Genomic DNA, 25000 nt, shown 5'->3' on the forward strand with positions numbered 1-25000 from the left:
TATTCGGCTGTTGATACAATTCCCTTCTATTGTTTCTCAAAATTTTTGATCTACTGATATTTATTTATTCGTTGTTGATATGTAGTACTTTTACTTGACTTTGCCATATCTCTCTTTATATCTTTTCTCTCTTTAGCTGCCTGAAAGCTTCTGTGTCTTATACTTTGCTTTCTTTGGAATTCATCCTTATGTTTCCTTCATTGTCTTACCCTCCAAGATCTCTAATGAGCTGTTCAACTTGATTTTCAAGTCTCTATTCCCACCATGAACTTTGCTCGACTTCCGACTCCATGAATGTCTACAGTAACAGAGGCTGCACACATTAACGTCTGTTACATTCACAACTTTGATTTTCGCTAATAGTTTAACGAGTCTCTATACTGCTTATATATTTTCGAAGCTGGTCACCTCATTCTGTTGAAGTATGCTTCTTTTCTCTTCTGTAATTTCCTTTACCTCCATCAAGTAAAATTTATTTTCACCCTCACTACTTCTTTTTTCCTCATTGATCTTTCTTCTATTTCTGGTTCGATTTTTCTCCTATGTAATCATATTTTACTTCTTTCAGTCTGTTGACAATCTCTTCCAACTGGAATTACAACTTTTTTTCAGAAATCTTTGTTCTGTTGCGAGGAACATGTCCCCCTCTATTCATATTTTACGCATTCTTTTTCTGTATCCTATTTTGCCCGGCTTGCTCCTGTAGTAATATCCCATAAAGATTTTGTTGTTACTTTGAGACCACCTTCACCGAATCCTTGCAACAGTAGTTGTATAAGCAATAGGTTCATTATTCTGTAAAATTGAATTGGATACTTGCTGTGCGAGAGGTCTTTGCTTGGAGATCCAGTCTTATTGATTCAGTTGTGATATGAATTTTTATCTGTAGTGAGGTGAAGCAACAAACGCTATTTTTATCATGACACCATCTTTAAGGAGAAACTACCGGCCAAGGCTAAAGTGGTCCTCCTCCCAATACATTATGGTCTCGGGATAATCATTATTACTGTGACCGCGCATTGCTGACTTGTGGAGCTTTGTCGAACAGTTATTGTCACGTGTAGGACATATCCACCTATCGTCCGAGTCCATTGTGAAAATCGCGCCGCCTCCTTCCTTTGCCCAGGAAGGGAGGGCAATTTTTTCTGTCTGGTGGCTATGGCAAAAGAGGTTGTGTGGTGGATGCGATTGAAAGAGTTGAAGACGGGTACCTTCTTCTTTGGCAAAGGCCTCATTGATTTTTTCAGGCTCCACCTGAAAAGGAAAGTGAGGCTGGAGAGAGAGGTACTATCACTCAGTAAGTTCGTTGAAAAGTGGGTGAATGTGGCAACAATGGCCCGCGTAAATGGGCCTACTCTAAGTGTGCGACTGTAGGCCGGATGGAAGGGAGAAGAGAGGGTAACTTCCTGAGGTGCCTTTGGTGTTAAGGGGTCCAAAGTGCGTGAGGTCTCTTTGGTCACCTTACGTTGGAACTCCTCCCCCGCTTTGTTAATTGTTGTGTTTGTTTGCTGTTTACACGCTTAACCTCCCTGTCCCTCATCTGTGTATCATCCTCCATGTTTTGTGTTCGGCCCTGGTGACCGATAAAGAAAGTATTATTATTATTATTATTATTATTATTATTATTATTATTATTATTATTATTATTATTATTATCATTATTATTATTATTATTATAGCTTGATTTCGGGGCATTTTAGTTACTACCCGTGTTTCTATCTGAGACCTAAGACTAGTAACAATGTTATAATGATAGGAATTGTTTCAAGTGGTGGACTGTACCGGTTAGTGCAAACTTTTGGACATCCTGTATATTTGATTTTCCAGATATTTTATCAATAAATATCGAAGACCCTTTTTTAGATATGCCTAGAGCTCCTACTACTACCGGTGGAGGTTTTGTTTGCAGCTCCCACATTCTGCTGATTTCTATTTCGAGGTCCTTGTATTTAGCTAACTCTTCGAATTCTTTGACTGAAATACTTCGATCAGCTAGTTCTGTGAAAGCTATTAGTTAGCAGGCATTTTGTCGGTGATCTTTGGTAATAATATCAGGTCTATTTGTATTTATTTGTCCGTCAGTATGGATGGTAAAGTCCCACAGAAAAATAACTCTATTACCTTTTGTGATTGGTTTCCGGTGATGTTCATACCAGTTCTTTGGAATGGCAACAGATATTCCAATGTAGTACTGCCCTATTCGATCATGTCTGGTTTTGTACTCGGATATTGCGAGTTTAAACCAGGCATCCACAATGTAGTCGATGGTTTCAATACTTTTATAACACAGTCTACAGTTTGGGTTTGGACCATTGTGTTGAACGTTTGCTTCGTAATTTGGTGTGAGTAGAGATTGATCCTAAACTGCTATTATAAAACCTTCAGATTCTGCCTTTATCCCTAAACTTCACAACCACTGATGTGTTCTTTCTTTATCTATATATGCTTCCCTTGTTCGTTTGGAATTTTAACCATGGTGCGATTATTTCTCTTGCCATTTGTTTATAAGCTTTTCCAAATCTTCTTTGTCGTATTTTGCTACTTCTGTCACTATTGCAGCTTTGGCAGCTTCATTTACATTTAAGTTTGGTTCTCTTTTATACTTCTATACCTCTTTAATGACAGAATGTAGCTTTTGCTCTCTTTTTGTAGTAGTTATCCTAGATGTATCCTTTTGTAGTGGTTTTGTAGGATAATTCTAATGGATGAGGCCTCTACCACCCCCTTTCCGGAGAACGTAGATTCTATGAACATCAGTTTTTGGATGATGCATCCTGTTTACTGTCATTAGTTTTCTCGTTTTGGTGTTCATTCGTTGGAGTTCATTTATATTCCATTTAATTAGATTATAACTGTACAGTACCACTAGGACAGCAAGTGAATTAATGGCTTGAATCCTATTCTGGAAATTCAGTTCTGTTTTCATAATCAGTTTTACCCTCGCAGGTGGGGCCCAGTTAGAATTTTCTTCAGGTTGAGTAGCCCAACCCGCTCATTAGGTCTCTGAATAAGGTTTGTTTAAGGATGCTGAACGAAAAACCCATGTTTCCAGGCATGAATTATTCAAACCCCAAATAATTCCTCTCAACACATGGCTATGATGCTCCCCCACTACTTCTGCTCGTGATTAGAGATGCACATAGCTTCAGCCACCAAGGGACATGCTCAACTGGTTAAGGTCAAACAACTGACAAGCAACTCTGTGGAATTGAGCAGAATATTTACTGTAGCCTATCTTTTATACCAAGACAAAAAAATGTGCATGATAACACTTCCAACCAGTTAAGATCAGAGGCCAAGAGCGCCACTGCCTCATTATTATTATTATTATTATTATTATTATTATTATTATCATCATCATCATCATCATCATCATCATCACCATTATTATCATCATCATCATCCTCACCATTATTATTATTATTGTCTTTTTACCCTTTCAGAGATGTAAAGACAAGCTAAACACCCTGGCTATTGCTGTCATGAATGAATGGCCTGGAGTAAAATTACGCGTGACTGAAGCTTGGGATACACAGGGCCACCATGCACCCACATCACTTCACTACGAGGGTCGAGCAGTGGACATAACTACTAGTGATCGAGTTCGATCACGCTATGGGATGCTGGCGCGTTTAGCTGTGGAAGCAGGCTTTGACTGGGTTTACTACGAGTCAAGAAGCCACATTCACTGTTCAGTGCGATCGGGTAAGAAGAATTTCTCTTTATATTGTCTTGAAACCTGAGCTATTCATGTCCGAACTCATATTCTGCTTGAGACCGCCATTTATTTTGTACAGGATACAGAAGAAAGTAGCTGGATGACGTTTTTAGTGTATGAAGAGGTGTGAGAATATATGATGCTGTTCACTGGCAGAAACAATTCTGTTTCGCCTATTCCGCTTATCTGAGAATGTTGTTAGGAAAATGTAGTCTTTCAAATTATAAACTAAGAAAATGGAGAAATATAATCCACCTATCTGATAAATGATGCATGCAGAAATACAATCATAGCTTTAAGCAAGATAATTATCATGTAACTAATGAAGTTCAATTAGCTATCACTAACTGATAGTTAACTAATCCTTTTACAAATCATAATAGTCGTTGGGGATTATTCTAATCTTCGATCTTGTAAGTATAAAAAAGATAAGTTTCCCTTGGATACAACGATGGTCTATCGCTGATGACTTTTCCTGTGGAAGTAAATGAAGTTCAAATACTCTTTAATTCTGCGGTTACGTCACAACAGATAGTCATACTTATTTGAGAGTTAAGTATCGATGGCCAGTCTTTAAAATAAGTGTCTTCTACCCTGTAGACTCGTTCATCCGAGCTCTGACAGTCCTGGACATCAACTGAAAACGACTTTAATGTCCAAATTATGTTCCAGCGTTCGAGAAGGACAGGACTATTTTACTTCTTATTTTCTGTAATCTGGCGTTGGTTTCTAATATTGGTTTCAAATTTTAGCACAAGGTGGGATTGGGTCCCTTAAAATCGCGCCCAGAGTTCAACTGGTACTGATTTTATGGAACCCGAAAGGGATGAAAGACAAAGTCGACCCTGGCGGCATTTGAACTCAGAACATAAAGACGGATGAACTGCTGCTAAGCATTTTGCCTGGCGCGGTAACGATTCTGCCAACTCACCGCCTTGGTGATTTCTAATATTCCAACAGTAATTGTAAACATTCGATATTAGATTGTGTTCAGTGTTTGGTGAGCAATAAACAGCAGAGGTAAGCTTCCGACAACCTCATGAATAATCAATAATTTCATATTTGACTATTTAATGCAACTGGATGAAATAAAGAAATACTAAATGAGACGAGCGTTTACGAGTATGCACGTCCGCATTACGCTCTCCGTTTGTGTGCTTCAAAGCCTTATAATACCGTAAATTTTAGTTCTTTCGTTTTGTTTTTTAATCACTGAGATTTTTGCGGGACACCTTAATCCTCTGAATTCTTAAAATCTATACCATCCCCATGTAAGGTTGTTTGAAATCACATGCATTCACATTTATTGTTACATGCACTTTGTCTACCGAATTGCTTTGGGTCTTCAAACGTTAATCTGTTCCCTGTATCTGCCAGTACAAAGTGAGATTAAACAATTATAACGACAGCTCTTGTCCGTCTAAGAAACCAAATTTAAAGGATTAGATTAAAATATAGATTCTCTACTTTAAAATTTATTTGGAAATCGTTTAATAAAATAATTGTAAAGAGAATGGCGTAGGGCCATTCTCTTTTTAATTATTTTTCTATACACATACACACACATATGAACGTACATACATACATGCATGCATGCATACATACATACATACATACATACATACATACATACATACATACATACATACATACCAATCTTGTGAAATTAGGCTTCTCAAACCAGAAAGGAGAAATCTGATTCGGAGACTACAGATCCAATCCAACTTCCTCTGTCTTGGTCAATGCGACGAATACACGCTACACACGTTGCTTCCAAACACTGCTGTAAAGTTCTCGTTATTACTAAATTTATCCTGCGCTATAGTGGTACCAAGCTGATAGCCATCCCATAAAATTACTCTGAAAGATGAAAGTAATAACTGGTAGCCGGAATAAATAGCATAGGGGCTTTTTATGAATGCACTCAAAAACGTTTCACATAAACGAACTTAAAGGATATATATCGTGGCTGTTTGGTAAGAAGCTTGCTTCCCAACCACATGGATCTGGGTTGAGTCCCTCTGCGTGGCACCTTGGGCAAGTGTCTTCTATTATAGTTTCGCGTCGATCAAAGCCTTGTGAGTGAATTTGGTAGACAGAAACTGAAAGAACCCCGTCGTGTGTGTGTGTGTTTTGTGTGTGTGTGTGTGTGTGTGTGTGTGTGTGTGTGTGTGTGTGTGTGTGTGTGTGTGTGTGTGTGTGTGTGTCTGCCATCGCTTGATAACCATTGTTGGTGTGTTTACGTCACCGAAACTTACCAGTTCGGCAAGAGACCAATAGAATAAGTACCAGGCTTAGAAAGAATAAATCTTGGGTTTGATTCGTTCGACTACAGGCGGTACTCCAGCATGATCGCAGTCCAAATGACTGAAACAAGTAAAAGAATAAAATATATAAAATATATATATATATATTATATATATCCAATATCCTCACCACGCACACCACTAGATGAACACTCCTGCACATTGTTCAACTCAGTACCCACACCACACACTATTATGCACACTTCCACACACACTCACATGTACATGCATTCACACACACCTTCCCACTCCACACACACTAACACCCAACACCTCCTAATTCCTATCTCTCGTCATCCCTTTCCCACCTTGCACCTCTATGCATTCCCACACAACGCGCAGTATTCACTACAAAAAGCACACACAATGCACATGCGCACAAGATGCCTGAACACTGACAATCAACACACGCAAAAACGCACAACTTTCGCGCATAAACATACACAATACACATACACACTATAGGGTCACACATACATACATACACACACACACGCACACTCCATGCACTAACACACACACACATACACACACTCCATGCATTAACACACACACACACACGTGCACACATCACTCGAACAAACCACACATCAACTGCTATACACAAACGTTTGCACATTGTCGAAGAGCGTAGGCACGAAACGTCGAAGACTTCTCGAGCATCAAACTAATACAGCTGCTTGTTGTTCCCCCACCTGTCTTCGTCTTTTGTTTTCTGTTAATTTGAAGTGTGTGTGTGTGTGTGTGTGTGTGTGTGTGTGTGTGTGTGTGTGTGTGTGTGTGTGTGTGTGTGTGTGTGTGTGTTTCAATCATTAGACTGCGACCATGCTGAAACACCGCCTTAAAGTTTAATCTTATAAATCAACCCCAGAGCTTATTTTTTAAACTTTGATACTTATTCTATCGCTCTGTTTTGCCGAAGTGTTAGATAACAAGGGCGTATCGATCCAACACCTATTGTCAAGTGGTGGTGGAGACAGACACTCCCTAACTTAACGGTTCAGTAAAAGTACCGGATAGAATAAATACCAGACTTAAATTTAAGTACTAGGATCGATTCGTTCGACTAAACATTTCACGTCGGTGTCCCAGCATGGCCGCAGTCCAATGACGGAAGCAAGTAAAAGATAAAAGACATAAATAATCGTACATATAAGTCCAAACTTCCCTGTAATTTTGATGCTGACTTGACCACGTTTTCTGACCCTTATTCAGCCTTAGTTTTGTTTTTACCTTTCACCCCACTTCCTAAGACCATATTATGAGGGCTGCGATAGAAGAAAGAAGTAGGTGAGACGCGTGCATATTATCTTTGTACACTGAAAGTATAATCTATATTAAGCAGCTCTTGAGGATGACGTTATTTTTCTATAAATATTGTTTCTTTTAACCGATGCATATTCGATAAAAACATCAAAAACAAAAGCTAAGATCGGGGGAGAGTCCTGTCTTTTTATCAGTATCGTGGTCGTCGTTATCATCATTACCATAATCGTCATTATAATAATAGTAATTATAATAATAATTATTATCATCATCATCATCATCATCATCATCATCTTCATCATCACCATCATCATTATCATTATTATTATTATTGACTCTCGTAGCGTGAACACATATTTTTCTTCTCTCTCTGAAACACGACTTTCTTCAATCATTACCAAATGAAAATATTTCGGGGTACTTGCCAAAAAGGATAGCCCGTCCCGATACATGTGGTTAGACAAATAAACGTTTGTTTTTACAGACTTTATTTTATTTGCTTCCACATTTTCACCACACTTCACATCAAAATATCTGGCAGATACGCACGTCGTACAAAGAAAATATTACAAAAGTAAAGAAGTCGAAAAGGGCGGGTTAGAAACGAATGGTACCACAAAATTAACAAAAAGAGGGAATAATGAACTTTTTAATGAACAATTAATAGAAGAAAATATTTTGAACAGTCTAACGGACAGCTTTGAAAATAGCGGTAACAGCAACAACAATACTCGCACAGAAACAAGCATATTAATTCGTTCATATAGAACTTTGTTGAAGCCAGTTCTGTCTCTGTCAAGACAGAAACGGAACTTTTAGATTTTACAGAAATCTCGAGAAAAGTTAGTTGCAAGAATCTGCGTCTTTGCTGAAGACTCTAATCTAAAAGAAAAAGCAAAGAAAAATTATATATCCCGACTTTTTAAAAAGTAGGAGTATGAAATTTCAAAAGTTCTCTCAGTGGAAAAGATAAATTCATGGTACAAACAGTCTGTAGCACTTTCAAGAACGAAGACTCCGTCAAAACACCGGATGAAATGTTGTTAGATAATCCATAATCCACAAACCGGTGTTCCAGTATATAGAAGAGAAAAATATATGAGCGACGATAAGGGATATTAAAAACGATGTGAATCTGTGGCTAGTAGTTACTTTGTATCGTATTACGAGCAAGATGAATTGTGACCAAATGGCATCAAAATGTATTTGCGAGTTCTAAAGACCCTCGAAGGCTAGAAGAACGTACTGGATCTGTGCCCAGGTAAAAGCACTAAGACAAAAAGCATTAAATAGGTGATGCAAAACAAAGAGCCTAGTTGCTACACATGTAATTAATAAGAGTTATCTCGGAGACTTTTGCTTGAAAGAACTAGAAGCAATAGAGAAGAAAACAAAATTACAAAGGTGATGAGGTCATCAAATGCAGCAACAAATGTAGCAAACCTCAGTTTCCGGGGCACAATCAGTCAGAGATCTGGAAATGACAGAGATCACTTCGTACCTAGTCCTTAAAACAAGCGAGCAGACTGCCCTTCGTCCATTAACAATATAAACCAGTAGCATCGTTCCATCATTCTGTTACAAAGAAGTGATAATGGTGCAAAGAAGTGATAATATCCAAACAGTTGGGGCAAGTACAAAAGGAAAAAAAAAGATGTCACAAAAGATCAAAAGAAACTAAATCGGGTGAGGAGGGACAACTTTCTCAAAACAACAATGAATCTCTATCTCGGAGAAATAATGAAGACTATGAAGAAGTGGACGATCAACCGAGATTCACCGTCCTTCGAAAATCAAAACAATAGCTAATAGACAAAATCACGTATTCCGGTTATGTAAAAATGGCAGCTGAGGACACGGGAAGGACAGGTTTTATGAAAAATTTATAAAAAACCATTACAACAAATTGAAACAGTCTTACTCTGAAGACATGGGTTGTTATCTTCCCCAATCAAATAAAAAAGTTAACGAGTGACTTCGGAAGCACGAAACAGCAAATAAGCAACGTCAGACGGTAACTCTAACCGCAGATTGCAAGAAAACTAACCAGTAGCTTTCTTCACCGTATATGTACGAGAGCCCAATCCAATTTTCATGTTTTATTTCCTTTTAATTATACCTTGTTCTAGTTATTGTATGTTTTATTATGCATTTCATTTATGACTGCGTAATTACCTATTATATAAATTTTTAATTTGTCTTTAATTGTAAAGCATTTTTCATCCTTCCCTTCGTCTCTATATAACTTTAGTTGTCCTCATCGCACACGTATTTCAACGAATTTTTATTTCTCTACGAACCCATGTGGCAAATAAAGAAAGCATTATTATTATTATTTTCTTTTTTTCAATTTTGTTTCCATTTCTTGCCGAATGTCTTCCCGACACCTGAGGCAAAGAAACTCACTGTACACATTAGTAGGCCATTAAAATAAACACACCAGATTGCTCATTTACAAAGTCATGTGATAGAAAAAATGGGGGAGGAAAGACGGAAAGAAAAGGAAAAGAAGGAAAAATGAAAACAGAAAACAAAGAAAATAAAGGGGAAATGAAAGAAAATTTGCAACGACAGTGCTCTTCTCAATACGTATGACGTACCAGTTAAGACATTCTTTTGCATTTCCTGCATGAAGGGTAAACCAGGGATCATCCTCAAATAATTTTCAGTTACTTTTTTGATCAATCCAAGTGTTCCTACAATCACTGGCATTTTAACCTTCTTAAGAAGCCACATTTTTTTTCGTTTTCAATCAGCAAATCTTCATATTTTCTGAGCTTATCAAATTCTTTTGCCGAGAGGATTATTATTATTATTATTATTATTATTATTATTATTATTATTATTATTATTATTATTATTATTATTAAGGCGGCGAGCTGGCAGAATCGTTAGCACGCAGGCAAAATGCTTAGCGGTATTTCGTTTATCTTCATGTTCTGAGTTCAAATGCCGCCGGACTCGATTCTGCCTTTCATCCTTTCGGGGTCGATGAATTAAGTACCAGTTACGCACTGGGATCGATGTAGTCGACTTACGCCGAGGTTGACTTTGTCTTTCATCCTTTCGGGGTCGTCAATAAATTTCGGGTCTTGTACCTGATCGCCTACCGTGAAATATAAAAAGGAACTTTTTTTCAGTTTATCGTACTTCGATACGAAAAACATCTACAACGTTCCGTCTCAATAAACCGACTTTGAAAGTTGTTTTTTGTATTTACTACGGATTGCTTGAAGCTAACGTTTTCATACGCCTCGATCCTTGGATCTTATATATATATATATATAAACACATACATACATACATATATACATATATATATATATATATGTGTGTGTGTGTGTGTGTGTGTGTGTGTGTGTGTGTGTGTGTGTGTGTGTGTGTGTGTGTGTGTGTGTGTGTGTGTGTATATATATATATATATATACGTAAATATGAAGAATCAACATTAGAAATCTTTTGGGGAAACCTCCAATTAAAGGACGAATCCAAATTCAAACTTTATACACCTACATCGCAATAATATATATATACCTATACACATACAGTTCTTTTAACCTATCTCTTTGGGTTGCTGCTGTTTTATCGGACTCTAAAGGACAAAAGACAAAGTTGACTTGAGCGATATTTGAGCTCAGAGGGAAGGTAACGAAAGAATTAGTACCAGGTGTTCTGCCCAACTTTCTAGCTACTGAGAGACACTGTCCTTTCACCACCTTAAATGATAATAATAATGATTACACATTTTGACACAAGGCCAGCAATTTCGAGGGAGAGGGCTAATCGATTATATGGACCCCAGTATTCAATTGCTACTTACTCTATCGAACCCGAAAGGATGAAATCATAGTGGACCTCGGCGGAATTTGAACTGAGACAAACGAAATGCCGCCAAGCATTTTTCTCGGTATGCAAACAACTCTGCTAGCTCGCCGCCTCAATAATAATAATAATAATAATAATAATAATAATAATAATAATAATAATAATAATAATAATAACTTCTGATCCTAACTGATTGAAAGTGTCATCATGTACATATTTTGTCTTGATATAAAAATACTACAACAAATATTCTACTCAATACCACAGATTTGCTAGTCAGTTGTTTGACCATAACCAGTTGAGCATGTCCCTTAGTGGCTAACGATATGTGCACCTCTGATCACGATCCGAAGTAGTGCGAAAATATTATAACCATGTGTCAACAGGAATTCTTTGGGGTTTGAACAATTCATGTCTGGGAACATGGGGGTTTCGTTCAACATCCTTAAACGACTCCTATATAGGGACCTTTTGAGCGGACCTGAAGAAAATTCTAACTGGGCCCCCACCTGCAAGGTCAAGCGCTGTCTAACTTGATACGAGATCACCATGTCGCGCACGTATGGTTGTGATGCATGTGCCCTTATGTTCTGCAAAGATCGCCACCTCCACATCGCCGTCGTCGACCTCAACGCAGCATTCGGCACGTTTGTCCACGCATCCCTCTGGAAAATTCTCAAATTGTCAGACTGATAGTCATGATGAGTATACTGGGCTTCGTATATTTGTACCTCAGTGTCACTTTGATGGCATGCACTGCTCTCTCACTCAAGAAGAAGAAGAAGAAGAAGAAGAAGAAGAAGAAGAAGAAGAAGAACGGCGGCGGCGACAGTGATCAAAACGAGAATCTGCCAAAAATCCCGCGGATTATCCTTCAGTCAAAGACCCGCTGCCAATTGCATTTTATTCTCTAACCTATTCTAGTGTAGTCTGAGAGTTTGCAAATCTACTCAAACCATTGTCTCTACACTCCCCCCCCCCCCTATCGACCTCGGCAACATTAGAACTCAGAGCGTAAAGCCGGAAGAAATGCCGCTAAATACTTTTTGCAGTGAGCTAACGCTTCTGACAGCTTGCAACCTTAATTATAATAATAATTATTATTATTATTATTATTATTATTATTATTATTATTATTATTATTATTATTATCATTATCATTATCATTATTATTATTATTATTATTATTATTATTATTATTATCATTATCATTATTATTATTATTATTATTATTATTATTATTATTATTATTATTATTATTATTATTATTATTATTATTATTATCATTATCACTATTATTATTATTATTATTATTATTATTATTATTATTATTATTATTATTATTATTATTATTATTATTATTATTATTATTCAATTGCCTAGACTGTATCGAAATAGAGGAAACAGCTTAGGGTGATATATAAAAAATACCGTGGAGCCACTGTTGAAGCACACGAAGAAGGCTGTCGTCATTTAAAAAAGTGAAAATTGTGTAACTAAAGAAAAATTTAAACAAGAAATGAACAAAAAAAAAGAAAAAGCATGGAATGAAAAGAAAATGTACGGTCAGTTTGCAAGAGATGTGAACGCCAAGGCAGATACAGAGGACCGGTGGCTATGGATGAGGAGGAATGACTTGAAGATAGAGATAGAAGCACTCATATGCACAGTTCAGGAACAAGCGCTAAGGACCAACTATATAAAGTGCAGAATAGACAACACTACTGATAGCGACAAATGCAGAAATTATGGTGAGAGGTGTGAAACGGTATGACACACCGTCAGCGAATGCCCGAAATTGGCACACGCAAATACAAAAGACGCCATGACAAGAATGATCCATTGGGAGCTCGATGGAAACCACGGCCTACAAACAGCAAAGACGTGGTATAATGAGAAAACTCCAGAAGGAGTCACCGAGAATGACAATTGCAATATCCTGTGGAATGCACTGATCCAGTGCGATCATCCGACCGGACATCGGAAGTCGAGCATTGTTGTGGGGAATAAAAAAGAAAGATCATGTATGATAATCATCATAGCATGTCCCGGTCAATGTGAAAGAAGAAGGAAAAATAAACAGCTATGATGATTTGAAGTGGGAAATACGAAGGTTGTGGTCAATGAAGAGAGTAGACGTGGTACCAATAGTAATTGGTGCACTTGGAAGTGTCAGCACTCAACTACCAGCATGACTAAAAAGATTGGTGCAAGTGTAAAGGTAGAACACCTACAATAATTAGCATTGCATGGAACTGCAAGAATCTCTCGCAGGGTTCTTGAAGCATGACCAGTAAACAGGTGTTACCTTAGTGTGCTGGCAGTGGATAGCTGACACTTTCCAGCAAAATAAGCTGTGGGCTTTCCTATAATAATAATAATAATAATAATAATAATAATAATAATAATAATAATAATAATAATAATAAATGCAGATTTTGCGACATATTTGGCGAAACAATAGACCGTCTCGTTTCGGGATGTCCGGTACTGACACCAAATGAATACAAAAAAATTGCCACAATAGGGTAGGACAGTATTCACATTAGAAAATATGTAAACACTACAAAATAGGCACTCCTGCTTACTGGTACGGACATCATCTTGATCCAGTCATTGAAGTCATATTGTAACATCTCTTATCCTTCACTCACCCTAGGACGCTGGGTGTGTCTTGACAAGTGATTGTAACAAATATGCAGATCAAAAGTAAATAACAATAATAATAATAATAATAATCTTTTCTACTATAAGCACAAGGCTTGAAATCTTAGTAGTGAGTGCTCATAGACTACATTATCATCCATTTCTATATTTAACAGATGAGGAATTATGTACATTATTTACATTATTTACATTTGACGGATATTTGTCCTCATCTTGTTTGTTGTTAACACAACGTTTCGGCTGATATACCCTCCAGCCTAATAATAATAATACTCTCTACTATAGGCACACGGCCTGAACTTCTTTGTGGGTGGAGGGCCAGTCGATTACATCAACCTCAGTACGTGACTGGTAGTTATTTTATCGACTCCAAAAGGATGAAAGGCAAAGTGAATCTCAGCAGAATTTGAACTCAGAACGTAAAAACGGACGAAATGCCGCTATGCATTTTGTCCGGCGTGTTAACGATTCTGCTGCCTCGCCGCCTATCGAACTAAGATCATATATTTTGCCATAACTAGATATGCACGCATAGGTGACAAAGAGCTGGAAAAGGTGAAAAAATACAAGTTACTAAAAGATGAAATTGCAAGAATGTGGGTAATGAAAAGAGTTAACGTCATCCCTGTCGTTGCAGCGGCCCTCGGAGCATTAACTACCAAGTTCGAGAAATGTATCGGAGAAATTAGAATCGACAGGAGGAGGACACCGGGAACGTTTAATATGTGAGAGCGATAAAACACTGCTCCGAAATCTATCCAAAAACATCGGAAATAAAAACAACAAATGGAGCCTAAAATAACTGGCAAAGTGTTGGACTATATCCGAGTAAGTAATACTCCTTAAAAGTGTTGCACTGTATCCGAGTGAGTAATACTCATTAAAATTTATTTCTATTTTCCAAATTAAATTATGTATTTTAACTGTGTATCATCTCCATCACTCGCACAATACGTGCAAACACACTCGCCACATTATGGTCCAATCAACATCAGACCGTCTCCGTCCCCAACCATCATACACAAAAAAATGAAAAATAAATCAAATAATATCCGTATTATTCAAACCAAGGAGAATAAACAGGAGGTACGTACTTTAAACTTATTACACAAAAAGAACGAAAAACTACACGAGCAAAACAATTTAACACCAGAAATGAACGGACCGGTACCTTACGAAAATGATGATAATCAAAATAAAGGGCCCGGCGTTATACTTCATGATCCGCAAATTAAAAAAAGCATAAATGGACACGTGAGGAATATATTTCAATCCTACATGTTTATTTTACAGCAGTGCTCTACCCACAGAGCAAAAGCACAACAACATATACGTATAAAATCTGGAAGAAAAATAACCTAGATAAAGATTTGGAAATAGCAATGAACCCTAATAAATGAACTAACATACGGAGATATGTTCTCAAAACAAAAAGGATATTAGAAATAGAATACTTAAAAGGGAAAATACATTAGAAAAAAATAGATAGTAACGACACAGCAATGCCAAATAACATCAGAAGCACCGGGACCGTAAAATACGAAGACAGCCGTTACATGTCCAACAAATACGAAGTAAACAACGAAAGACAAACCCAGACCGTAGGAATGTATAATTATGAGTAAAATGCACCAAACCAGAACACTACAGACAAAAATATGAACAGGACGGAATACGAAACAAATGTAAAACCTGGAAACAGTGAAGGTGGAACTAATGATTATGATACTCTAAAAATGAATATAATCAGAGAATTGAAAGCCACAGATCTCCGTGTGGAACATCGATTGTACCTCCCAAAAATTGTGATTGATAATAAAACAACATAGCATGTACTTGGCCGTCACAGAACTAATAACCACAGAAACAAATGCCAATATCACCGGGCTAAATCATATAATACATGCAGCAGCCTCTTTGGCAACAAAAGAAATTAGATAACCCCTAAAACATATCAAACAGGAGTATCACCACCCAGACAAACCCTATGGATAAATAATATCCAGAAAAAATAGAAAATATGAGAAAGGATTTGTCAATCCTTAACGAAACTAGTAGACAATCAACACTACTAAGCAACAAGAAGATAAGAATAATACTACGTAAATGCAAAATTGCAGAACAAGGAATAACTGAGGTAAAAGAATAGCTAAAGCACGATATCCTCACCAAAGCACAAAGAATCCGCCGGTATAAGAAACAGTTCAGCTCCAACCCCAAAAGATTCTACTAGAATAGATGGAAGAATTTTGGAAAGAAATATGGTCGGCGAAGGAACAACCTCAGAAAAGATCTATCAAAACAACAAACACAGCACCAGAACAACTCTGGACTCCTATAACAACTGAAGAGGTCACCCAAGCACTGTAAAAACTAGGCAACTGGAAGGCACCCGGGCACGACAAGATCTCCAACTTCTGGTTAAAATATCTAACAGGAATACATAAAACGTTAGCTGAGAAATTTAATGAAATACTAGCAGAGCCAGAGACAATGCCTGAATGTCTCACGGAAGGGAAAATTATCCTAATTCCCAAATCCACTAAAATGGCAAACCCACAAAATTACAGACCGATAACTTGTCTCACTACAATTTACAAAGACTTTACTGCAATAATATCACAGAGAATGGACAAACATCTGGAAAAAAACAACTTGTTTCCAGAAGAGCAGAAGAGATGCTGTTATGGCTCATACGGTTGTAAAGATCAGCTACTGATCAATAAAGTCATAACTGAAGACAGCCGCAAAAGAAGAAAGGTCTAAGTATAGCTTGGATCGATTATCGAAAGGCTTTTTATAGTGTTCCCCACACATGGATCCTAGAAACACTAGCCATAAACAAGGTAGCACCAATAATCAAAAAAATATAAAACATTCCATGAATAAATGGCAGACAGTGCTACAGCTCCAGACAAAAGAGGGGCTCATAAAAACCAAAGCTATCCCCATTAGAAGAGGACTATCCTAGGGAGATACGCTTTCTCCACTTCTTTTCTGCTTGGCACTGATACCTTTATCTAACATGCTAAACAGAACTGAATGTGGATACAACTGTTACGGTATAACAATCACCCATCTCTCGTATATGGATGATCTAATATGTATGCTACAAATGATAAACAGCCGGAAACATTACTACAGACAGTACATGGATATTTATCAAAGAAATTATCATGTAATTCGGCTTAGAAAAATGTGCCAAAATGTACCAAAGCAACCTTGAAAAGACGAAAACTAATTAAGAGTAATAACATCACTCCAGATAAAGCAAATGGAATAAGAGAATTAGACCAAAACCAGAAATACAAATACTTAGGAATCAATGAACTAGATACGATACAACACACACAAATGAAAGAGAAGATAAAAATGGAATACCATAAACGAGTTAGATTAATGCTGAAAACAGCTCAATGCGAAAAACAAGATAACAGGTATCATCACTCTAGCCGTCCCAATTATAAGTTACAGCTACAATATTCTTAACTGGACTCTAAATGAGCTTATCAAAATAGACAGGAAAACAAGAAAAATAATGACAGGATTAGGAAGCACCACCCAAAATCTTACATAGAAAGGCTATATATACAACGTATCGAAAGTATACAGCTAGAAAACTATTATAAAATAATCACCATAGGACAGCAGAAATACCTACTTCAGAAGCAAGTAAAACTAATACAAATAGCCACGAAACATGAAAAAAACAAAAACTGTTTTCTGTCTTTAGGAAGCTTACAAATACAGAAAAGAAGTCATAGTATCTAACAACTATGAAGAAAAAGAAGAAACAACGAAAGCTATAAAACAAATAAAATCCAAACTAAAACTGGAACAGCAACGTATCATGATAAAACGATGGCAAAACAAGCCCCTATATAACAAATATCGGGTTAAGCTAAACAAAAAAGAAATAGACAAAGCAAAATCCCAACAATGGCTGAGAAGCTAAGGAGACTGAAGGATTTTTAAATGCATCACAAGATCAAAGCCTTCCCACCAGAAATCAGCACAAAGACGTAATGAAAAGAAGTACAAGTAACTATAGAATATGTGGTGAAGGAGAAGAAACAATAAATCATATTGTCTCTGGCTGCCCAGTCCTGGCTAAGAAGGAATATATTCACAGACACGACAGAGTTGGGACCTATATACACTGGAAGCTATGCCAACACTTTGGAATAACAACAGAAAAAAGATGGTATAGGCACACCCCAGAAAAGGTCGCAGAAAATGAGAAAGCAATCTTACTCTGGGATATGCCAATACACACAGATAGAGAAATTAAGGCCCGATATAGTTGTCAGAGATCACAAAGAAAAAAATGCTTTCTAATCGATGTGGCAATACCAACAGATGACAATTTTTCTCTAAAAGAAAATAGAAACTTCAAAAATAGAAAGATCTGGAAATAGAAGCAACTCGAATGTGGAGCCTAAAAACAGAAACAATTCTTATCATAGTAGGCGCGTTAAGTATGATAAAATAAAACATTCAGACAAATACATAACAAAAACACCAGGGCTTACAAGTATATATAGTATACAGAAAATAGCACCACTAGGCACCGCACACATCCTACGTAAAACACTTTAAATACAGGGAAAATAAGAGCATCACAACACATCACAGCGCATACCCAAGGCACACAGACCTGCGCTCAGTAGTGCAGTGAAAGCACGTGATGAAAATAAGACTACTGAATAATGAGAAGAAGAAGAAGAAGAAGAAGAAGAAGAAGAAGAAGAAGAAGAAGAAGAAGAAGAAGAAGAAGAAGAAGAAGAAGAAGAAGAAGAAGCAAAGCTAAAGTGGACGTTCCACCTGTTGCACTGTCTGATTGGCTGAGAGCTGTGAGCGCTTGAAGACATTCCACTTTTCCAAATCCTTCACTTCAGTCTCTGTTTTACCCAGAACTGCAGCTCTGTTAAAGAAACTCGCAATAATAAGGAAGAACTTGGAGCATGCGAACAGTAAAGGTCGTGCCTATGATAATTGGTGCGTTGGGAACAGTAAGCCAAGATATAGACAAATGGCTGAAGGAGACTGAAATAAAATGCCCATTAGAGCTCCTACAAAAGTTGGCCTTTTAGGGACAACAAGGGTTATTAAGAGGGTTCTAAGCACTTGAAAGACAACCGAATATGTGTGGATACCTAAGGTTACAGGTAGTAGCCCGCTACCCACAAAAATCCTACCGGGAATAAGACCTAACCTGAGCTTTGATTCTATAATAATAATAATAATAATAATAATAATAATAATAATAATAATAATAATAATAATAAGAGAGATGGCTTTTTTCTTCAGAGACTTGTTTGCTTTTTGGGGGATCTTTTTCCTTTTTTGTTCTCTTCTTTCTCGTTTTCCATATCCTCTTCATTGTTACAAGATGATGGATGGGTGGGATAACTCTGCTGTCTATGACTTGGATAAGGATTTCTCGACTTCTTGATTGGCTCTTAAAACTGATGACAAAGCAATCAACATCTCTTAAACTCTATACGAATGATGATAGTAGGGTAAAGGCAAACATAGCAGGAAGACCTAAGAAAACATGGGACTTGAGGGCGAAATATGATTTCAAGCGGTGGAAACCCGCAAAGGAAATGATAAAGAACTGCAACAATTGGTGAGCTACTGGAGAAAAACCATCCACCACAAGCAAGCAAGGGTAAACTGACGTAAAACGATGGTGAGGATGATCGACGATGACGACAGTATCTAATACTACATTAAACAATATTTGCCGTCTTTTCAAGATAGTATAGTGAGATTTAAAAAAAAAAAGATTAACAGCTCCATTTTCAGATTGGCAAGCCAGTTGTGCACAGATAAATATTCTTCTATGTTTTTTCACGTAGTATTATCAGTGATAATAGCTACAAAAATATGCACACAGGTTATTTTTGCGAGAAAGACAGGGATCATATTCCTTGAGGAAGTTCCCAGGAATAATGAGATATCAGTCAATGCGTGATGGATAGAGAGACAATTGTGCTGGTATAAACATGTAATATAAAAATATACTGACAAACATTCTTGAGTGAAGATTCCTGGGAACAGCAGCACCCGTGACCTACTTTTGCAGTCGCTTATTTTCTTTTAGTTACCTCAGCTTTTCTGGCGAGAGGGCCTTTAAATGATTTTTACTTCGCTCGTACTACACCTGCGATTTCGATTCCTGAGCGATAAGTAGTAAAGCTTTTATCTTACTATAGGACACGATTCTTAAATCGTTTTGTACACTTGGACGGACATACACGAAGAGTCACCTCATTGTTGACCACCTACTTATATTAAGCCACGGGAATAATTATGGCCATAACGTCAATTTCGTTATCGATGTCTTTTTGCCCTTGTATTTCTTCGTCCAAATACTGCAGGATTAGCCTATTTTAATACTAGTTAGCACTAATTTAATACTAGTTTCAAATTTTGGCACAAGGCCAGAAGTTCCGGGGGAGGGATAAGTCGATTACATTAACCTCAATGCTAAACTGATACTTATTTTTATTGACCCCGAAAGGGATAAGAAGCAAAGTCGACCTCGGTGGAACTTAGAATCAGAACGTAAAGATGGACGAAATGCCGCTCAGCATTTTGCCCGGTGTACTAACGATTCTGCCAGCTCGCCGCCTTAACTTGTCTAATAATAATAATTTAATATATATATAATATTGCACATTGAGGTGGGGAGATAGAGAAGATTGTATTGCTACCGGTATTGACTGCTTGCTATTTTATCAACCTTGGAAGGTAAAGTTGATATCGGCAGAATTCAAACTCAGAACGTAGAGGTACTTAACTAAACACTGCATGGCAATCTACCCCTTTCTTGCAACTATAATATCAACGGCAATGATAACGTTTCCATCATGAGCAAAAAAAGAAATAGGAGTTGCCGAAAAATCGGTGTTGTTAGTATTTTGATAGTAGTTTTACGTGTGATACTGACTTAATATAATTTCTTCTATCTCAATGATATCAATTTTTGGTGTAAAATTTCATTGATATCTTACCCGGATAATACACTCCTGAGATCAAACAGTGAAAATGGTGTTACCTTGATAAAGTTTTTTTCTAAGGTCTTTCATTTTGAACATGTTTTTTTTTTCTTTTTGAAAAACGAGTAATATTACTGTTAATAACAATTTTGTTGGAGACATTTTCTTTGTATAATTTCTACCAAATACGTTATGCGATATTTTCTCTTTGGGAGCTATACCATATAAACATATATTGTTACATTAACTTTTTATCTGCTTGTTGTATATCATATCACCTAACAGTGTTAATATCTCAGAGATACCATGTAATCAGAAAATATTAAGACCCAATTACTAGTTCATGGGTAATAGTTTTACCCCAATTGCACAACTGAAAAAATCTGTCAAACACTACATTAAATCAATATTTCCCAAACTTAAAGAATTACGTTTTTCCTTTCAGCAATTGATCATCGAAGACTGCCGATTAATGTTTTAAATCTGGAAAACTCGTCGAGTTTTGTTTGGTATATCTTGGTGTGTATGTTCTCTATTGGACCAAAGTATGATTAAGCATTGTAAACAGATAAGACAATCGTCTAACTTGTTATTTAATCACTGATCAGGCCTGATTAAGCAGACCTAGGATTAAGGCGTTCCATTCTTGCCTATTTCTTCATTTTTTCGGGTAGTGCGTATCTTCTATCAGATTATCTGTGTCGATGTTTTTTCGAGAAGATTTGGTTGCTATTTGAAGTTGGCCAAGCAACCTCGAAGAAGCTGCTTTTCATCATGGGAAATAATTATCTATAACGTATAATATATATGCATTAAGGGAAGTCATGTTCCCTAATCCAAGGGTTACTGCGCACGGGTTTCAAGGTTTGCTTTCCTGTTGTTTCCTTCATGAATAGTAGAATTGCACTTAGAATTTGAAACTAACAAAACGCTTTGCAATATTATAGTTGCTCTCACAACCTATAGTGGTCAATTATACTTCGTCAAAGTAGTATTATCGGTTCATTCAATACTTCTAATACAGACTATTGCTTTCATAGTGTGATGGGATATCACTGTTGTACAGCCAAAACACTTGGGACGTGCATTCTTTTTTTCACTACATTCTGTTATTAAACTAGTCTTTCTGGAACACCACCTTCAGTATATTGTACATGTGTATATTTGACGACTTATGTAATAAAGTCTGTGCTACAAAAACACAGTATCATTTGCAAGGTTTATTGCTCAATACTACACACTCGCGCACACACGCACACGCACACACACACACACACACATACTTTCACACACATACACATACTCTCTCTCTCTCTCTCTCTCACACACACACATACTCTCTCTCTCACACACACACACACACACACACACATACTCTCTCTCTCTCACACACACATTCTCTCTCTCTCTCTCACACACACACACATACTCTCTCTCTGTCTCTCTCACACACATTTACACACATTCACTCACACCATTTATACAGTAGGTGGTGGTGAATTAGCAAGGGCATTAGATCATCCGATAGGATAGTGGTTCTCAGCCGGGGTCCATATGACCCTCAACGACCCATATAAGAGTTTGCTGTTAAAAGTGAAGTGCAATAAATTGCTTATACTTCTGCAACACAAAATATTTTAATTGTTCCATACAACCCCTAATAATGTTTAATTAGAAAAATACAGTAGTATTTTTTATATAGACAACAAATGGCTATGGATGTCCAGTTGAGTAAAATAGGAATCAAAGGGGCCTATAGGTCAAAAACCACTGAGAATACTTTGTGGTATTTGTTCAGGCTATCTACACTTTGAGATAAAACACCGCTGAAATCCTCTTGACTTTTTGTCCCTTCATCCCGTCGATATATAAAGTACCAATCAAGTACTGGTCCGATCTCTCTCTCTCGTTCTTTCTTTCTTTCTCAATCTTTTCTTTCTCTTTCTCTCTTTTTTCTTTCTCTTTCTCTCTCTTTCTTTCTCTCTCTCTCTCTCTCTCTCCCTCTCTCTCTCTCTCTCTCTCTCTCTCTCTTTCGGAAACGGCTACGTTGCACAATGAGGAGGATCGTGGGAGGATGGTTGAACGAAGGGCTAGTAATATCGAGAAAAACTAGTATGTTACTGAAACCTCAGAGGAGACTAACTAAATTCTTGCCAAGGTGTAAGCCGAAAAAGTTGCAGATACGCGCACACGTGTGTATCATACACACACACACACACACACACACACACACACACACACACACACACACAAACACACACACACACCAGTATACACAGATAGTATCAGAGACGATAGAAAAGCGGCCGACCTACAGAATTCTTCCTGACTCCGGCAGACAAAACGCTATCAGATTTCTGGTTGTATTGGCTGACTGCCAGAAAACAGACAAATTAGCGTTGACACTTGTATAAATAACTATCTTGCTAAGGCCGTCACAAAAATAATTCCAGCTTTATCGAATGTTATGTTTTCTCTGAAGCTCCTGTAATAGAGAGGGGGTGGAGAGTTACCGAGAAAGACAGATTGCTGAAATACAGTCGCTAAGTTTGGCAAATATTTTACAGAATGTTGTTTTTAAATAAAGATTTTGTTAACCATAGTTATTCAGAATTCCCAATACTTCAATATAATTCTTCATGTCCACCATCAATTTTAATTGATCCATAACTCCTCTCTGTTACACTTGAATTAATGGTCTCCTAGCACTGTGTTTCATTGATTCACAGCAGATTATGCCTATTAGATGCCGGGAGATCGGTCAAAAAATTGGTGATTCCTATGTCTGAGCTGTCACTTCCAAAGATACGCAATAGCATGTATGCATGCCTGCGGATGCGTGTTTATTTCCGTTGTATCTGTTTCCATTTACTTGCGTAAGCCGCCATAACTTTCCTTTATGTCAAAGTGTAATTTAACGATAAAGAATGATTGGTAAAATCAGTACCAGGCGAAAAGAAATACTGAAGTCGATATGGATACCCCTGCATGGCCGCAGTCCAATAACTGGCACAAGTAAAACAATAACAGAATGCTTCAAATGTCCATCAACTTGTAAGCATGTACAAAAGAGATGAAGAACAGGCTGTTGTGAGTAATCGAAAGGCAGGTCTAATTGACCGGTTTGTGTTTAGTTAAACTGTAGCACTAATCTCAAATCCTCTTGTGAGTTTAGCTTGAATGATGATAGGATCCATAAGTTTGACAATAATAATACTGTGAATAACAAATTATAAATAATTGCATATTGAATCATAACTTTTGTATTGAAATGGTTGTCGTTTATATGATCTCTTAAAGGCTTGCTTCAATAGACAATTTTATACGTTATAACATATGGCATGTGATAGAATTGATTTGTGTGAAGAGAGAGAGAGAGAGAGAGAGAGAGATGAGAATTAAAACAATCATGCTTCTCTCAAAGGCAACAGTATGAGGCAATAACAACAGGAAATAACGAAAACTACTCGGCTGCTCGCAAATACTCGCGCGCGCGCGCGCGCGTATATTTTTTTGTATGTTGTGTGTGATTTCCGATTATATTCAAACTCCCGCAGAGATATATTCTCCATTGTACTGATACACCATATCCTCCACTATACCGACATAAATGCATATTATCCACCAAAAAGAAACACGTAATTTATTCTCCACCAAACTGACAGACACTCTATTTTCCACAATACTGACAGATAAACATACTGTATCCTCCATCAGACTGACTCACACTGCATCCTCCGCCATACTCACAGACATACTGCATTTTCCATCAGATTGACACATATAGTATATTCTTCACTGTGCTGACTTAAATACAATATTCTCCGCCAGACTGGCTCCTAAATGATGCACTAGTCTGAATGAAGTCTGTAATCTATAAATAATTATGATGCTGCAACCATTAACAATTACATGTGGTATGAGTGTTGCTAGTGAGACGAACGTAGTAATTTTACTTATGTTCCCAATGATATTGATAAATGTATGAACTTTGCTGCATTGTAGTTTCCTCTAATTTTTATTTAAATTGAATCCATGCTAATATGACTTTAACAAAGCAGCTGGCCAACCGAAAGATGTCTATGCCACTATATTAGACAATATATTTTAACTATCAACGGCCGAGTTCATCAGCAGCAACATAGTCAAGCTAATGAGTGTTTCGTTAGTGTAAAATGCTGAGTCCGGGTTTTCAGTTGTCCTGACGTAAA

The 25000-nt window shown here is 37.2% G+C and overlaps 1 protein-coding gene across 2 annotated transcripts in view; it reads left to right on the forward strand.

The window, feature by feature from the left end:
* Positions 1-25000, forward strand: part of LOC106871116 (sonic hedgehog protein-like) — a 172519-nt gene that overhangs the window by 106682 nt on the left and 40837 nt on the right. For both annotated transcript variants that reach the window (XM_089363998.1, NM_001323786.1), the window contains 1 exon segment: positions 3444-3705. In XM_089363998.1, coding sequence (XP_089220124.1) covers positions 3444-3705 — 262 coding nt within the window.

The sequence above is a fragment of the Octopus bimaculoides genome, chromosome 16 (assembly GCF_046866305.1).
Source record: "Octopus bimaculoides isolate indiv1 chromosome 16, ASM4686630v1, whole genome shotgun sequence".
NCBI lineage: Eukaryota > Metazoa > Mollusca > Cephalopoda > Octopoda > Octopodidae > Octopus > Octopus bimaculoides.